At 48.3% G+C, this 17,268-nt stretch overlaps 1 protein-coding gene across 11 annotated transcripts in view; it reads right to left on the minus strand.

Annotated features, from left to right (window-relative positions):
* The window catches only part of LOC120894017 (protein Aster-B-like), a 31,314-nt gene that overhangs the window by 10,441 nt on the left and 3,605 nt on the right, over positions 1-17,268 (minus strand). For 2 of the 11 annotated variants that reach the window (XM_040296341.1, XM_040296340.1), the window contains exons 2-3: positions 9,604-10,566; positions 121-282 (exon numbers count right to left, since the gene is read on the minus strand). In XM_040296341.1, coding sequence (XP_040152275.1) covers positions 121-282; positions 9,604-10,328 — 887 coding nt within the window. In that variant the 5' untranslated portion in view covers positions 10,329-10,566. Of the gene's footprint in view, positions 1-120; positions 283-2,265; positions 2,824-5,324; positions 5,348-5,380; positions 5,718-9,603; positions 10,567-13,808; positions 14,554-14,633; positions 14,939-15,858; positions 16,230-17,268 lie in introns of those variants that run through there. The other 9 variants (XM_040296339.1, XM_040296342.1, XM_040296338.1 and 6 more) reach the window with 9 other exon arrangements.

The following is a 17,268-nucleotide window of genomic DNA, read 5'->3' on the forward strand; positions in this document are numbered from 1 at the left end:
TCTTTCGCTAAACAGGTGAAACCGGTGTTGCGCTTAGAGAGAAGTCTTTGTTGACTCTTCACTTTCTCAAATAAAAAGGGCCCAGCTTGAGAGTACACAGCAACCACCACTGCTACTTACTTGGGATCGCTCTTCGTCGTCGAATGACTAGGGCTGCGTGAGAGTACATTTAGGTGGGCCGCTCCCTCCGGCTGCCCACCGGGGGTTTCCACACTGCTGAGCGGTTCTATCGTGCTGGACAGTGGCAGGGGTCGCGTTCCTAATCCCACACTGTTGGCGGATCTGGGAAGGAAAAGAAAAGAAAAAGAAAAACATTTAATAAACAGTGTCCTACAAACAAGCAGCACCAACAGCATACGTTAGTAGGCATTTTTGTAATATAAGGCAAAGATTTCATGCAATATAATGTCAGGTCTAGATTATAGTGAAATGGGATACTTTATCCATTGTTCCAATAGGAAAGATTTCGTTGGATTAAATTCAGAAGATAACTACATATTTTGAGATGGCTCTGTGGTCTATTCGAAAGACGCATTGGGTTCTACAAAGTCGGACGACAACAATTCCCATCCAGAATATCCTCAGGTACTTATGAATATTGGAAGTAAAGGCCCGGCATGACCACACGTAATTATTCGTAACGCTAAAGAATGAGATGATTAGTTTCATATTTTTGGAAAAATGTAAGCTTTAGAAACAATTTCTGACTTTTAAATGGATTCTTCTCAATAGTTTTTGAACAGATCTTCCTGGATGACGATTTTGGATGTTTACATTTTTAGCATGCAAGTTATGCCATCGCTTCTTGATGTGAGCATTTGCTCCCTACATCCTTAAATTTCTAACACTTTCGATCTGTTCGAAACGATTCTGGGCTAGTTAGGCGAGCTCATCTATTACTTGTTTTATTACTGCGATTTGGAGTTAATTTGCCGTAATGTTTCCAAAAACACAGAACTCAAAGACCCTAACGAAGGGTAACATCTTTTTTTTATATTATTTGCTTGAACATGTGTTTCTAAGTTTCGTGGTCATATCTAGGCCCAAAAATGTTGGTTAATCAACTCCCTAACTAACGATGTTTATATGACATTTGAAACCAGGAATATGAGAGTGTAGTTGATGGAACTAATACGTGCTCCAGAATTAACTTGCGCAAGATTATTACTACTCAACGTCAATGTCCTAGTATACATCAACATCGTCTCGGCAAAGTGGTCCATTTCTAAATGATCTAAGCTTTACTTCCTAAAAACGATAACTTAGCGCAACACACATAACAAACGCGCACGAAGGATGATTTCTCTGCATGCAGTCATACATCCTGCGTAACCGGGTCGTAATTTCCCCGTGCTATATTCATTGCAAAAATCCGTTCCGAACCCCCATTCCTGCGGCCCGTTTCCGCGCATTAGCGCATCATAACGCAAAGCTTCCGATGCGCTCTCCTTCTAGTCTGCCGTTTGGTGAACGTCGTAATAGCGGACACGGAGTAACCTAGACCGACTTTACCAGCGAAAAGGGGACGCGACAATGAACTGTCCAACGTTTTTGCCGGTTACAGTTTAGCCGTCAGTAAAGTATAATCGATACAACAAGCGGCGGCTGCTGCCTGCAGGTTCACTTCGAAATTTTTCAACACCACCTGGGTGGGTTGGTGGGATACCTTAAAATAGAGCTGCATGCCAACAGGTCCGGGGACGCCAGCGCCGGTGTGTGTGTGTGTGTGTGTGTCTGTGTAATGGGATTATGGCCCACCACCTTAACCTATGTCCCGCCTCCCCACTCCAAGGTGTGCCACGTGTTTTGCGATGAAACTAGAGCACACCGGGACCGGGACCACCTGCCCCATCCTATCCTATCCCCTCCTCGAAAACCAGAGTTACAGAAGGTAATGCAAAAACGTAGAAAAAAAGAAGAAGAAATACGCATTCGCCCAACGACGGGAAGGTGTCATTACGAATCGCGCCGTTCGCTGCCAGCTCCATCGCCGGTCGGTCGTTAATTGTCTTGCTGATGACGAAATTTGGACACCAGGTGTGGTAAGAGATTAGGTACGCGCAACTCTCAGGTAGCACGTGTTGTTAAGCACATTGCATTTCCCCTCTCTTGTGCAGTCCCGTCGCAACTGAGGTGGCCAACCAAGTTATCCTGGCGATTAGCGCGTCACTCAATTGCAAGGTGCAGAGCAGTGTGTGTATGTCTAAATTTATATGCGTCAAAACTGTCACAGCAAACCATCTGTCCCTTCCCTTGCGCCTATACCTGGATTTACGGAGCATCATGCGGCGGGCCTTGTACAGCCGCTTGCCAGCCGGCGACGAGGACGATGCCGACGACGTGGACGACGCCTCGGACGAGCCGAGCTTGCTGTTGCTGCGTACCATGACGGTGTTGTTGTTGCCGCTGGCAGTGCCGCTACCGTGGTTCATGCTAGCGATGCCCTGCACAAAGCACAACATGATGATGATCTCGCCCGGCACCACCACCCGCGGCCTATCGCGTTGCTTGCTCTTGCTCCGAAACTCAAACGGTAGCGCGGTAGTGTTCTTTGCCACTCAAACATAAAGTAAAACCACTCGACAACACCCTTAACCCACCGATTGGACACGTATTTTACATGCTCCACACTCCGGCGGGGTTGTGTCCTTTTCGGGAAAGGGAAAGGCGGTTCCTATCGACGATAACAGCGCGAAACCAGCACTGTATTACACACACCCGTATACACTAACAGCGATCGATCACAGTCCCCAGTACCGGTTCTTCGCTGCTTTCACTTCTTCTTGTTCTTTTTGTTTTCTAATCAGGCTCTCTGCAAGAACACTACACAGGAGAGTAGAGGAAAAAATCAGCAAAAAAGCGAAATGAACCGAATATTTTACGATTTGTTCCGTGTGTTCTGACAACGAACCACGCTGTGGGAATGTCTCGATAACACGACACACGGCCTGCTGCTCGGTGCTGTGCCAAACACACTGTGTGCCTTAATACTTGTTGATGTTGATGCCATTTCTGTGTCCTACATAGCAGAATGTCGTGTCCCCGAAAGCAAAGGAGCGCGTGGAAGAGTGAGTTTAACGCTTAAGCCGCGCTATCGGGTTGGAGTTGGAGTCAAGAGGTATTCGTTCCCACCAGAATGTGTACTCTCTGCCACCTCCAAATGATGAGGTCGCAGTTGGGGAACCGTGAATTATGAAACGCGCTTGTTGAATAATTAAAAGCACCAACCTGGCCCCGACCGTATGGTGGTGGTGGTGGTACCACAAGGATCGACGGCAACGGGGAAAAAAAGGAACTTGGCTACCTCAAACTTCTCCTTTCTCTTCTCCGTTCGTACCATATTGCCACCTCTAAATTATGGGTGTACAGGTCTGCTGACACCACTGCTCCACTGCTGACACATCTCGCTCTCCCATTCGCTCCCATCACTTTGTCAATGCACTGTCAACGCATTGTCATTACACATTGTCAAACCACCGCGGTAGTGGAGCGGAAAATACAGGTTTCTAGGCGGTGGGTGGTTCCACCTATCAGCATATTTGCGTAGCCCCCAAAAACAGATGTCCACAATGTGTGCGATAAGTCCGCAGCGCCCAGGTGCCAGGTGTCAAGGATGTGTTTTATGACGTGTGGCTCTGTGTGACCTGTGGCAGAGCGCGCCCCTGATATCATTGTTTATTGACGTTGTTTTGTGCATCTGCTGCTGCTGCTGCTGCTCTGCCGTCCAGTCCTCCTGCTTACTGTCAGCGAGCGAATTTGCGCCGCGATGATAGAACAAGACGAGCAATTTCCGTTTCTTATCAGCCAGCGCGACCAGAACGACCATGTCTCTTGGAACTGATTACGATACTGTACCCAACAGAGTCAGGGGCTTAAAAAGATAGAGAGTACACTCTATTAGAAGACGCATGTTCTAGAGAAGATTCTAGAGCCACGCAACGTCCTTCGTATGCAAAGATATGGGTGTAATTAGGGATAAATAAGTTAGCTCCTTATTAGAGTGATGTTTGTGCAGGGAGACATGTTTGAAGCAGTGTCAGCCAGTCTCCAAATGGGAAAATCCAAAACGTGGCGACAGTTTGGCGATGAAACAAGCACTTGATTTCTTGCTTCACTGTGCGCTTCACTTCTTTGATCAAGAAAAACGGAGCAAGTGCCTTCTTCTCTGTATAAGAAGGCATCGTGCAAAAAAGCATACCATCGTGCTCGCATGCCGGTTGCTGCGATAACCTCCTTCCCATCATTATCGACCCCCCCCCCATCCCAGTTCGGGCTGGGTTTCTGCCGGTTGGGTTTTATGGGCTTTGCGACGCGTAGTACGACGCGCAGGGCATCATCGCCATCGTGCCTTCCGGGGTGGGTTTTTGCCTTCTTTTTTAACCATCGCACATCAATACACGGGGTGCCCGGGTTGACGCGCCATGCTGGCGGTCTCGGGTGGTGCCGATGACCGACCAGAGAGACCCGGCCGGCATTATTCGATCGACGGCAACGTGTGTCGGCCGTCATTTCCCCCATCAGAGCTGGTAGTTGGGGCACTGGTGCAAGCAAATGGATGCACACTTGCATCAGTACAGGAAGAGCAATGGCGACTATTCAACCGTGATACGATGGAGTGGCGTATTATGAAATCGATGTACCAGCCAGCCCACCCAATGCAATGGATGGGGAAATGCTCGCATTGAAGCAGGAAGAGGCAAGGAAACTACTAACCGCTCGTTTAGCCTACCGACACTTCCTACCGCTTTCGAAACCAATCGGATAGGGATATTATTATTGAGCGCTATTTGGTTATTTGTTGGGTTTTTGTGCCTACACGTGTACTTTTGCACACTTTCGAACGAACTGTTTCTATTTTTCTATCCTGTCTGTTTGGTTGTCAAAAAAAAAAACATGTCGAATTTAAATTATGTTTCAATTTGAATAACCAAGGCCAGTGGAAATCCTTCCTCGTTTGAGAGACGCGAGCAGGTCGAGGAAGAAAATTACAGCATACGTCGTGTTGGTGGGAATGGAAAATAGAGGAATAGAGTACGTTCCCATCGTCCCCATCAATGAAAGGGTTATGTCACGATTGCACGAATAAACTATCGCCGGTACGATAACAGGGGAAAAAAGGAATCTGGGAAGCCTTCCACACCGGTTCCCACTATTTGCATTATGTTTGCACTGATTGTGTTGTTTCGCTTCCGAAAACATTACGCAAATTCGAATGCAACGTTCATCACACATGAGAAACAACAGCACTTTGTCGCAATGGAAATGAGACGGTGGAGGCATCCGTGTATATGTTTGAATTCGCAACCCCCACGCAATAAACACACTTAAAAATGCGCGATCGTACACTTCGATGCTATTGCGAGCGAAAATTGCCTTTTACATCTTCACTTGTGACACGTTTACAAAATATGATCGAACACTAATTTCCACGCGCTTGCAATAAACCATCGTCTCAGCACAAACAACAACAAAAAAAACCCTTCTTTTCCGAAACGTACGAGAACGACGAATGCGTGAGCGCGCGCGACCGACACCGGAAAGCGAACGCGCAAACCCACCGGCCCACAGGACAGCACGGTTAACAATGGCAGCCGCCGCTCGCGATCTGCCGCAAAATGCTCTGCGGACTGTCGAAGCAGCACAACCCGGTGGCAACGTGGTAGTGTGTCCACGGCCCAATAGTGCTGTGTACGCGTAGCAGTTAACGGTTCGCTGTGTGGTGTTACACACCGCGCGGAGATGCGCCACTGACGTCGGGTCGGGTCGGGTCGGTCGATCGGCCGCTGTGCTTTGGCGCAACTCTCTCCCCAAACACGCCGGGCCAAGGGGTGCTTTCCCGCTGCATTGTCTCTGCTGGCGTGTACATTCTCACTCTCAGTGCAAACTCTATTTGCTCCACTGCCGTAGTGTGTGTGTGCTGTGTGATGTGTGTACAATGGCGAAGGGAAAAACATACATCGTCGCAACAGCAGCTGAGCTTGATGTGAGTGGATTTTCCACGCGTTTTTTTTACACCACCCTCTTTTCGCCGGGGGAGACTGAGTGAGGTTTGGAGGTGCAAAAAGGTTGAAATAATACGCTAAATTCCATTCGTAATTAACTTACACACACACACACGCACAGGCGGTAAGATCGAACCACGTTTTCGGTGATGCGTAAACGCGTCGCTCAGCAAAATGGCGACACAACTGGTGGTTTGTGTGTGTGCGCGCGCGAAGGGTTGTGATCGATGCACCCGCACAATTTGAATATGCAACACACAACATGGCCAGCAAATTAATGTGCACACACCACAGTGTGTGTTCACCCGCTTTAATGTGCTGCTTTTAATGCATTGTTGGGGATGCGCTTTTGAACTGTAATTGGCGCAATTAGAATTAACCTTTCGCATACACATTTACATTAAAATAAACCCGCCGGTGCACGAGCTGTACGAGGAAACCCAGTGCTTAACGGAAGGTAGTGCGAAAGATCACTTTAACGTCCATTCACCCGAATGTGAGACAAAGCAAAGCGGGTGGAAAAAGAGGCAATAAAACTCTCCCCCTTGGCTCCCATTTATCAGGCACTGTTAGGCGTTAGAATTCAGCGTTCCCGCAGCACAACACTGAGGAGAGATCGTTCGCCATGTGTGTTTTGTTTTTGCTGCGTTTTGGGGTGGAAAACCCCGATTGGAATGGTGAATTCTCCGTTGCCAATATTGGCCAGCCAAACCGGAAATCACACGTTGTACACAACGGGAGGTTAGTTTTTGGAGGAGTGTTTTTTCTTGTTGCTGTTTATACTCTGGAGCTAAGCGTATCGGTACTTCATCTGGCCGGCCATTTAGATCACACGCGCGCCCGACTTCATTCGCCAACTGGGCGGCAGGACAACGACCCGTTTTTTTTTGCTACCCCACCGTTGACCTCATTACGCGAGATGTGCGGGACGGCGGAACGCGATGTTCTTTTTTGGCAAACGGCAAATCTTCTTTCGCGCGTCCCGCTCCGTTATCATCGTTTCTGAGATTTCAGACAAAAAAGAAGAACACTATGCTTTGCTAATTAATGGCACACTCAGCCGGCAAGAACCGTTCGTCTCTGTATCGCTTCGGTTTTTGTCACTGGTTTACTTTAATGGGTTTTCGGAGGAATTGTTTTTGTCTGTAATGCATTGCGGTCCATTCCAGTCCGAATGTATAATGTCGGTTGGGCCATAAAACTGTGCCCGTTACACCATCGTGAGACAAGAGGCACGAACAAACCATCCAGCTCTTTTTTTTTTCTTTTTGGTAGAGCTTGGTTTGCCGTCGGAATTGCAGTGGAGTGGAACCTCAACGAACGAAGGAAGTACACGAAAGGCCGGAACAGAACGCGCGTTTGTAATCCACATTTGGGACGCACACACGAGCGTTGACGCATTTTTGCTTCCCTTTTGGTGTTTGAAGACGTAAAGAAGTTGCTAGCGCACACGCATACCAAGTGCGGTGGAACTCGGGGACGTACACCTGTCCAAAAACTGATCTCGAGCAAGTGAACGAGTTCCTCCTCCAAGAACTGGTTTACGGTGTTGCAGCTGATGATTGCGGCCGAAGAGAGTGTTTTTAATGGCTTCATTTTGTGTTGGCCTTTTCTCATGTTGGTCATGTTGGTCGTGCCATAGGCGGCATCAAGGAGCACTTTTTTTTGGGAAGGAAAATACGAAATAGTGCGTCTAAATGGTACATTAAAATGTTATTTAACCACTTTTCTGCTGGGAACTGTAGTCCAACCAAAAGTCGTGATCTTGAGCTCTATTATTCTTCTTTTTATTTTGACGCAACAACCTTAGCCAATCTAGGCATAGGCTTTTAATCTTGAACGGGTTTGGCTATCTGTCCTATAGTATAGCAATAGCAAGATAGTCTAGTTCTGAGCATGGGAAGCTCGATCCGTACAAGATTTGAACCCATAACTGGCGTATACTTGATGACTGTGTCACGGAACTTCCGCAGAAGTTTACTGATTTCTAGATTGCAAAACGAGAGTTTAGAGCCTGACAAATTCTCTGTTGACTACTGGAATGTCTTTAGTATATCAAAGTTTATCAAGTAAATAAAGAAGGTAAATAAATACATTTTCCACTGGAAAGGTTAAAGGTCAAGGCTGTAAGAGTAAGTGCCCTTAGCACGTGTAAAAGCACCGTTCGACATCACTGTCAAGTTAGTATTGGTGGGAAAAAAACACTTCATCAAAATGTGGACACAGAACCAGAGCACCACCCACTCACTTGCTCGCTCTCTCACTCTCTCTCTCTCTCTCTCAGTAAAGTGAGATCAAAACCAAAAGGTACCAAACACATCAACAAAAAACTAATATCAATCACCTCCAACCGCTCGGCGACGACCTTGACCTGAAAATGGGCAGCAAAGTTCTTTTGATTATTCACCCCATTATGCTGGTTTCGGTTTGAGGTGTGGCCAGCAAACGCTCACCACTCACCGCCACCTATGCTCGCTGTTAAGTATGCTCTCTTCTGCTTCTATTCCTCTCCGCCTTCCTCTATGTGCCTCGATCCATCCATCCCGCCCATCCGTTCGGCCTAATCCATTAGAAGTCTATTTCTGTAAGCAGTCCCGGGGTGCCAGAACGGTGAGCCTTACTACCTTACTACGCAGACTACGGGGCACATGTCATACACTATTTGCTGAACTCATTTCCATATTGCTTTTTTACACACTGCGGCGCCGTAAGCTAGGCAGGGGAAGGGAGCCATTTAATTAACTACACAAGCCTACGGGGATTGCTGTTTGCTAATACTGGGTGTGTATTACTGATAGAGAAAAAGAGAGTGAGAGAATGAGGAGGGTCACACCTAAAACACAAGCTCTACATTAAAGAGAAAAATAAGCAAATTCCCCAAAAAAAAGCATGCAAGGAAAGGTTAAATGTTAAGCTGAGTAAACCACAAATGGATAGAAAAGCGAACATGAGAATGGCTTTACATGATTTGAAATGAGTTGGTGTAATAATGATGAAAGTCGTCGAACAAGTAACGCTTATTTTTAGCTCCCTTGTGGAATAAAACACGGCCTCCCATTTGGTAAGGACGGGGCGGGAAGTTGTCAGCTAACCGAAGCTATAACACATTCGATGGCCGCACGCCAAATGAAAACTCGTTTTGCATTCGCAAGATTGATGAGCGGCCGAGATCGGAAGGTAAAGGTCAGAGCGATAAAAGCTTGCCTCTCGGCTTGAACCGGGAACTCGGGGGCAGCTTAGAACACGCTAGCGCTACCGCCACCATCCGAGATTCGCCATTGGGGGAGAATGGGCACGAGGATAGAATGGAACAAAGTCGGAGACGCAAAGCCAACGGTGGGCGTACCCGAGCACGAGAAGGTCTCGTTGTGTGCCACTGATAAACCTAACCATCCTTTGCATGGGCCGAGTTAAGTGAAACACTCTGCTCCCCACCACCAATCCAATCCAATCCAATTGTCAGTGGCGGGTGAAAACTTAAGCGGATATTATGCACAAAAAAGGTCATCAGTGTGGAGCTGTGTGTGTGTGTGTGTGTGGTGAAGGCAGGGATGTTTGTGGCTAAAAGATAAAAGCAGAAATAGGGAACGGGAACACTCACTTGGGTTGTCCGGGTCGGGAGGAGCTCGGCGGCTTGCCCGCCATCGGCCCGCAGCCGGTCGAGTCGGAGTGCACGCGCCGATGCCGCCCGGCACCGGGCACTCCCAGGCCCTGGGCCCGCTCGGTCGCGTCCAGATCCTCGTTGAAGATGTCGCCGGTGCTGTGCCGCTTGGCCGGCACCTGCTCGGGCAGGAACGCATCCAGCACGGGGCGCTTGCCGCGGGCCCCACCGCCCCCTGCCCGGGCCGCGTCTTCGTCCAGCTCGTGCACCACGTCACTGTCGCTGGTGCAGGACCGCTCGGTCAGCTTCGGCCGGGTGCGCTTGAGCAGATAGCTCAGGCTCTGGCGGAACGAGTTGCCCCGCTTGAACGGTGGCGGCGGTGGTGCGACCGTCCCCGGCACCAACAGCACCATCGTGGCCGATTCGGCACCCGAGCTGCCCGTCAGCAGCTCGTCCGGCGTGCCGGCAGCGGCCGGATGGCGCAGTATCACAATCTCTTCCGACTCTCCGCCGGCGCCGCACTGGCGGTCCTCCTCCGAGTCCAGCTCGAGCAGTTCGTTCGGGGCGGCGCTTGCCGACGCGCCCTTCGCCTTGGACGAGCCCTTGCCGATGCGGAGCCGGCGGGCGAAGTGGGTCAGAAACTTGCCGGAGCTCTTTTTCGGCCCGTCGGCGTAGTACGACGGCGGTTCGCTCGGCATCGAAACCATTGCCGCGGCGGCCGGCATCGACACAGTTTGCGCCTCTTTCTCTCTCTCTTTTTGGTCCGTCCTCCCCGTCTCTATCACTTTAAGCACTACTCACACACACACGCACACTGCACAAGGGTTGTGGTAATAGCACGGTTATTGCATCGCTGCAGTTCAGTTTTGGTTCACAAGCCACTCTTCATCTTCGTGCCGCGACATGCACACGGCGGCGCGGAACCACGGCGAATGTGAGGACGACGATGGGCACGTACTAAAACTGCACCGAAGAAGAGAAAACCAACGTGGTAGGAGAAAACTGAAACGTTAATATCGGGCCTCGAACTGTCGTCGACTGGCTGTACTGTCCCCTTTGGCGAGCGGCAGCAGCTAAATGACGCAGGTCCACGTCATTTTATCGTGCTTACGGAGGAACCGAGCCGTAGCCGCCGCGTGCTGTTGCTGCGTTATAAATTAATCGCACCGAAATAAGATCACACCGAAAGGCAAGAGAAGGGGTGGGGGTTGGGGGGGACAAAAACACACGCAGACGAGAGTTTTAGCAGCTTATGACGACAGAGATGTTTTGCGCTCTGGTAGGCGTTAATAATAATATATGTTTACCGAATGTTTTGCTCTGTTTAAGCGGGGGTCCGATCAAACATCAACACATTTCGGTTCGAAGAAGCAAAATTCGCATTTAATGTGTGATTAATCGGACATATTATGGTGAGTGAGCGAAGTATACAGATGAATCACATATGCAAACTCACTCTAGTGCACCTCTTTTTTACTTCTTTTGATGATCTGGTCATAAACACGCGTTTGGAGCACACTCCTAGCCTAAAATAGTCATGACGAATGGGGACAAAATTATCTCTTTCATCAATACGTTTTTTGCTATATTTTTTATCTTTAGTAAAAGTAACCAACACGGTTCAACTAGCAAAATAAAAGCCTTCTAATCCCTCAATTACCGGGCTTTCAGGGGTTTCGTCCAGAAAGAATCTCAACAGGGATATTTTTACAATTTCTGGCTATTTTTTTACATGGAGTTTGATTTTTACCCTGCTTATGTGTCCACATTCCATACAGAACCAGGCGCCGGAACATACTAGTCTGGCAGAAACACACGTTTTTGTCAAGAATTGGCGGAAAACGTGTTTTGAAACGATGTTGTCAGTTAAATAGGGAACTGTTTGCAATTTAAAAATGAAAAACAAACCTTTTTTTACAGGGTTTTCCAGGAGTTCTCATAGCTGTGGGACACTTTATTGACTATTTCTTGCATGAAATGAACTTATTGTAATGGGAATTGGACTCGCTTGCATCCTTGTTGGACATTTCGAATAGAAATTTCCAACAAGCTTGCCCAACAAGGGTGCCATAGAGTCCAATTTCCAACGTATGAAGCTCACTTTCAATATGAAAGAGTAAAGGAAGTGTCCCACAACTATGAGAACCAATGCAAAACCCTGTAAGGTACAATTGTTTGCCCGAAATTAGCGTAACTCAATATGGCGAATCACAATGTTCCATTAGGTATGAAAAAAAACAACCATCTGACACAGTGCAATTGAAATTGCAGCATTAAAAACACCAAAGTGGCCTCCGAAAACATGCGCCAAGAAACCCTGTAATTGGATTGAAAAAAGCCTACCGATGCTTTTGCTACAACCCAATCTACGCAATGATTAGCGCTGATAAGACACGCTCATTGCCGCGGGTTGATTCGCTAATTTTGTCGCCATCGTCGTCGTCGTCGTCGCCATCCCGTCAGCTGATCGTGCTCTGCTCTTTGCGCATCACCAACACATCATCGCGCTACGCAAAACAGCACAGCCGCATAGAGTTGCGCCTGCATGTGTGTGAGTGTGTTTGCGCGTGCCGCTCTGCTGCTGGTTTTTTTTTTGTTTTAATCATTGCGCGCGGTTTTTTGTTGTTTTATCATCAGCCATGTTTTCTTTCCTCTCTGCCCCACCGTGTGTGCTTCTTCTATAGCGTCCGAGATAATCGGCCATTGCGCGAAAGGATGGCCGTCAATCAGTCAGCGCACACACTTGTATGGGCGAAACGTATGTACATGATTGTCGCGTCCGGTTTCTCCGGTTGGCTAGTTACAGCAGTTACGGCGAGAGAGAGGCCAGCAGAGGTGTGTGTGGGGGTTCGGTGTGTGGTGTGTGTCAACCGGTCAGCAATAAAATGAAAGCAAAGCGCTCCCCGGGTTCCGTTGGCGGCAATTAAATGGATTTGCAGCAGCAATTATAGTTACATGGCGGTGCAGTCGGGATGGCTGCAAGGTGTATCATTGGATTTTCCCATTTGTTGGTGGAAATGCCGTGTGTGTGCTCTTTTGTTAAGGGTTAAAAGAGACTTCTGCAATGCACTATTCAGCATCTTTAGTTCAGTTAGTTAGTTCAACAGTACAGAAAAAAGCCAGAAAAGCAGTTTACTACAAAATACGCCTTTTGAAAAGGAATAGCAAAATGTAAATTGTGTTTAAGGTTAAAACACTTAGAACGAAGTTGTTGCCATCATTCCCGTTGTCACGCTGAATACACTGTCCAGCACAAGTCCCCAAGATGACGACTTCCACAACCGTACACACCCGTGTACACAGCATCCACCGGCGCGGACCAAGGGTGACACAGAAAAATGGCACACGGCTACTTCATTTCTCCGCGACGTTTTCACCTTCCCGCCCCTTTCTCTGCACCACCGCACTTTCTCTGCACACGGCGCAGCCCGGACACGTGCAAACTGTACATTTGTGAGAGTCTTGGGTGTGTGTTTTCTGGGAGTTGAACTGCAAAACTTCATCCACTTCTTTCCTCAGTTCTCTCTTCAGCAAGGGGGAAGGATGGTTCTCCTCCACATAACGGTTTAACCCGCCCAAACGCCGCCCTCCGCCCTTCCCAAAATTCGCGTTCAAGATCGCGAGATCGGCTAGCACACGCTGCGCATGAAAATGATATTAATCTTGTGGATGCTGTTTTTCACCGACTTTGTGTTATGTTTGCGTTTTCCCCCCGCTGTCTGCCTGAGTGTGCTGCTACACTACGCAATGCTAAAAATATGGCACTTCGTGTTTGGTTGTCTGTTTCTTTTTTTTTTGCAGTTTCCGCGTGCGATGTTTGATGTGTTGCTCTGCTTGCTTGCCAGCTCGACAACAACACATCAACACATCAGCACGGCACGGTCAGATGGATTCGAATGCGCAAAAATAGTGAATCAACAGCCCCATATTTTCAGTTCTTCGCCTTCTGCTTCCTGTCCATTGCTTCCGATCATGTTCCGCGAGTTGATAAAGCAATGCGCGCGGCGCACATCAAACCAGCGTCGTGCGCGACCCTGGTACATTTGCAATTCGCATTGCATTGCGTCACTTACTACACTGAGACACACACATACACAGCTACATATCACATGCCTTTGCTTCTTTCTCCTTTTTGGTAAGTCAGTGAGGGTTGATTAGAAATCCAAAAGAAAGAAAAAAAGACCACGCTCATCAACCTTGTTTACCTTCGCAATCATGCAAAACCGTCGTTTGTAAGCCTCACTACACTTGCACACACAAGCACACACACACGGTGCTGTCACGCGTTTTTTGCCCAACTTTCTCATCCGCTTGTAACATCAACCGAAATGGGATCAAGTGCTTGATTAAAGCGATTTTGGATTTGGAGCACAATTTTTGGCGACGTTTGTCGTTTAAACCAAAGCAAACACACACACACACACACACACTCCGCCACAGAAACAACGGGCGAAAGCGAAATTACCAATGCCCCAAAGATCAGCGCGCTACTACTCCGCGGCCCGTCTTTCTTCAAACACTAATCCACGGCGAGTGATCGCGATGATCCGCGAGCGTACTTTCAAACAAATGATCTACTCTTCACACTAACACACACACAGACACGTGACACTTTATTATTTTGTGAGACTCCCCACTTTCTGCGTGATGCAGACGCTCTTTACTCTTTCTCCTTTGGGGAAAAAGGGGGCGAAATAGATCGCCCGAGTTCCGTAGGCCGTGAGCGAGAGCCAATTTCCTTCCAACTACTCCGGCCACTCCGGCACTGAAGGCAACCAACAACTCCGACGCTCGGTGCGTGAATGTGACAACGGGCCGCCCAACCAACGAGGGGAAAAGCCGCGCACGACGCTTTGCTTGCTGGTTGATGTCAGCTTTTGGATCGCAAAATGCTTTGCAGCGGAGCCATGCGCAAACGCGAACTGGGGAGGGAGGAGGGGGGAGTCCCGCCACCCGCACAGTCACATTTGCTGTTCTTCCTTTATTCGTGCGTTTCTCCCAACGCCTGCAACGGAGTGGTAAATATTTACCCAAAAACCTCAAACTCGGTTCCGGCTGTGCTTCCACCGCGCACGGTTTGCGCAGTTTGGCCACGTACGGTTTCTTACAGTTTTCGTACAAGAAAAATGCGCTGTGTGTGTTCACATCGCTTGTTTGAAGAAAGGTTGTGTTGGAGCCGTCGTAGTGTGCGTGTGCGGGTCGGTGGTATTGCCCGTCGGAGAGTTGAGAGAAAGAGCCAAAGGGGTTTGTTGTTGCTGCTTTCATCGGACCCCCATTCTCTTCCTGCGTCTGGAAGGTTTCTTGGCGATTGGGGCAGGTTTGCAACATAAAATGGGAAGCTTAGAACAACCGAAAAGCTTCGCTTGCTACGATCATTCTGAATATTAGCGCAAAACAAACTAAATTTCCATTACAACGAGCTCTCTCTCTCTATAAAGGGTACCATATCAAGGGTTAATATCGCTGTATGAAGCTTTCGCACATTTGCAACCCTCAGGGAACAAAGAGAGCAGGTAAGTCACCCCCTTTTTCTCTCTCGTTTTCACTCTCTCTCTCTCTCCCTCTTGCACGGTAACTCTCTTTTACGCGCAGCACCGGCAGCTGCAAGAGTGTGTTAGTAGAGCATGCTCCACCGTAACGTACACACACACACACATATGCGTCTAATGCTTAGCAAACATCAACACCCCCTCTCCCCAATTGCTCTTCTCTCACACAAACCACCCGCCTGTAAATACAGCGCGTGTGTATTGGTAGCAATGCAATCGTTGTTACTTTCATCCCTTAAATCAACCGCGCTCCAATGCCCCGATTGCCAACCCCCAACCCAACGTACACAAACACACACACACAGAAGTTGTGCAAGATAAGCGATACAGGGCGATTAATAATCATCGTTATTTAAGCTGCTAATTATCGAACGGCAACGCTGCATGCGCGCGGCAATTGTTGCATTTGCAATCGCCCGCTAGTGGGGTGGACAGGTGGCAGTTGCCTCGATCGCAAAACAATAGCGCACTGTACAATGTGAACAGTAGAAACGAAGCCACAGCATCAATTCCATTGTGACATGGACCACAATGGACGACACTACGGACCACCGAACGGTTTCGAGGGCAAAGTGCCGGTGCGAAGGTTGTCTATCTGGGGTCTACGTTTGCTGCTATTTGAATTTGTCTCGTTCATCAACTGAAGATTATTGACAGTTTCCCCGCTGGCACAGCTTAAAACAACACACAATCACACAATTTTTACTTGTTTGCTGTACGTCGCCGTTCTCTACCACACACTAGCACACGCAGGTCGCCGGGTCTGTCGCTTGGCAGAAGAAGAAGCTGCGAACTGTCCACACTTCGTCGCCACTGTCTCACGGAGCTGATGATGAATGGGTGGCAGGTGGTGCACGTCTGCTCTGACGACTTTGGCTCATCAACACGCACGGGCATCAACCCGACTCCCCCCCGGTCTTCTTGACTGCTGTTTGATGACTGTTGGACCATTATTTCGGCCGAGCAGAGCCACTCATGGCACCCATGTGTGCTAGCACCTGGAACACCTGCTCAATTGCTGCACGTTGTAAAGCCCCCGCGGGGTGTTGGCGGCCAATTCCTATCTTATCAACGCGCCCAACACACGCGGTTGTGCTGGCCACGCCACACTTGTGCCACAGCTGTGCCATTGCTTCTTTCCGTTGTTTTTGTTTTGTTAATTTCGCCATAGCAATCAATAAAAATCACAGAGCCCTTGTGGGTGTGTGATTATTTTCCAAAGATATACCCCGCGCTCGCTCACCCGTAACAACGCGCCATTCAACCCGACGGAAGGATTATTACTGCTAATCAGGCTAAGCGGGCAGTGTGTGTTGCCAGACAACGTTGCCGGGGTGAGTCATGTTATTGCTTTTTTTTTTTGCTTTTTTTGGGACGATGAGAAATTAAAATTCAATATTCATGATCCGCAGAACAGAATAAACCCGGCACACTCACACACACACACACACACGTCGAGAGTCCTTTCGGGATTGAAAACACTTTTGTGAGTCAGTTGTGTGGTGTTGCTACTCGTCGTTGGCTTGGCTGCAGTTCAAGTCGCATAAACAGAGCTTCTGCCAAAAGGGGAAGATGGTCGTTGCAGCATTATTGACAAGGGATTTAGAATCCATCCCAACGCCGCCTGCTGCATGGAGCGAGCGAAACGTTGTGCAATGTTTATTTTAGCGTTATCCAACATGGTTTCAAGTTTGCTCCTCCACCCCGAGGAAATGGGCGTAATCGACTAAGTCGTTGGCTTTTTTTTTTTTGAATTTTTTAAACTCAAATGTTGCCTCTTTTGGGTAGTTTTAATGTTTTGCAGTATATTTACTAAAGCATAAGCGTGATTAGTGGTTAAAAATGGCAAGAGTAGCTTTCATTTGCTACACCACGGCCCCAAGGTCCACTCCGCGCGCTCGTTACATGGCGATAAAATTGGTCCTTCGAACCGGATAGCGAGACTTGATCGCTTGGTCAGTGGCACTTGCAGTTGTTTGCTGTGTAAACAGTTGTATTTTTTTTTTTTGAATAAATATATAAAGAACAGGAGCAACAAGGAAGGAAGAGCATTACTCATTCGAATGGCAAAATGGTACCAGTACGATTGTAGTTGAGACAGTGTGCAGAACATGAA

This window comes from Anopheles arabiensis, chromosome 2, assembly GCF_016920715.1.
Source record: "Anopheles arabiensis isolate DONGOLA chromosome 2, AaraD3, whole genome shotgun sequence".
Lineage (NCBI taxonomy): Eukaryota > Metazoa > Arthropoda > Insecta > Diptera > Culicidae > Anopheles > Anopheles arabiensis.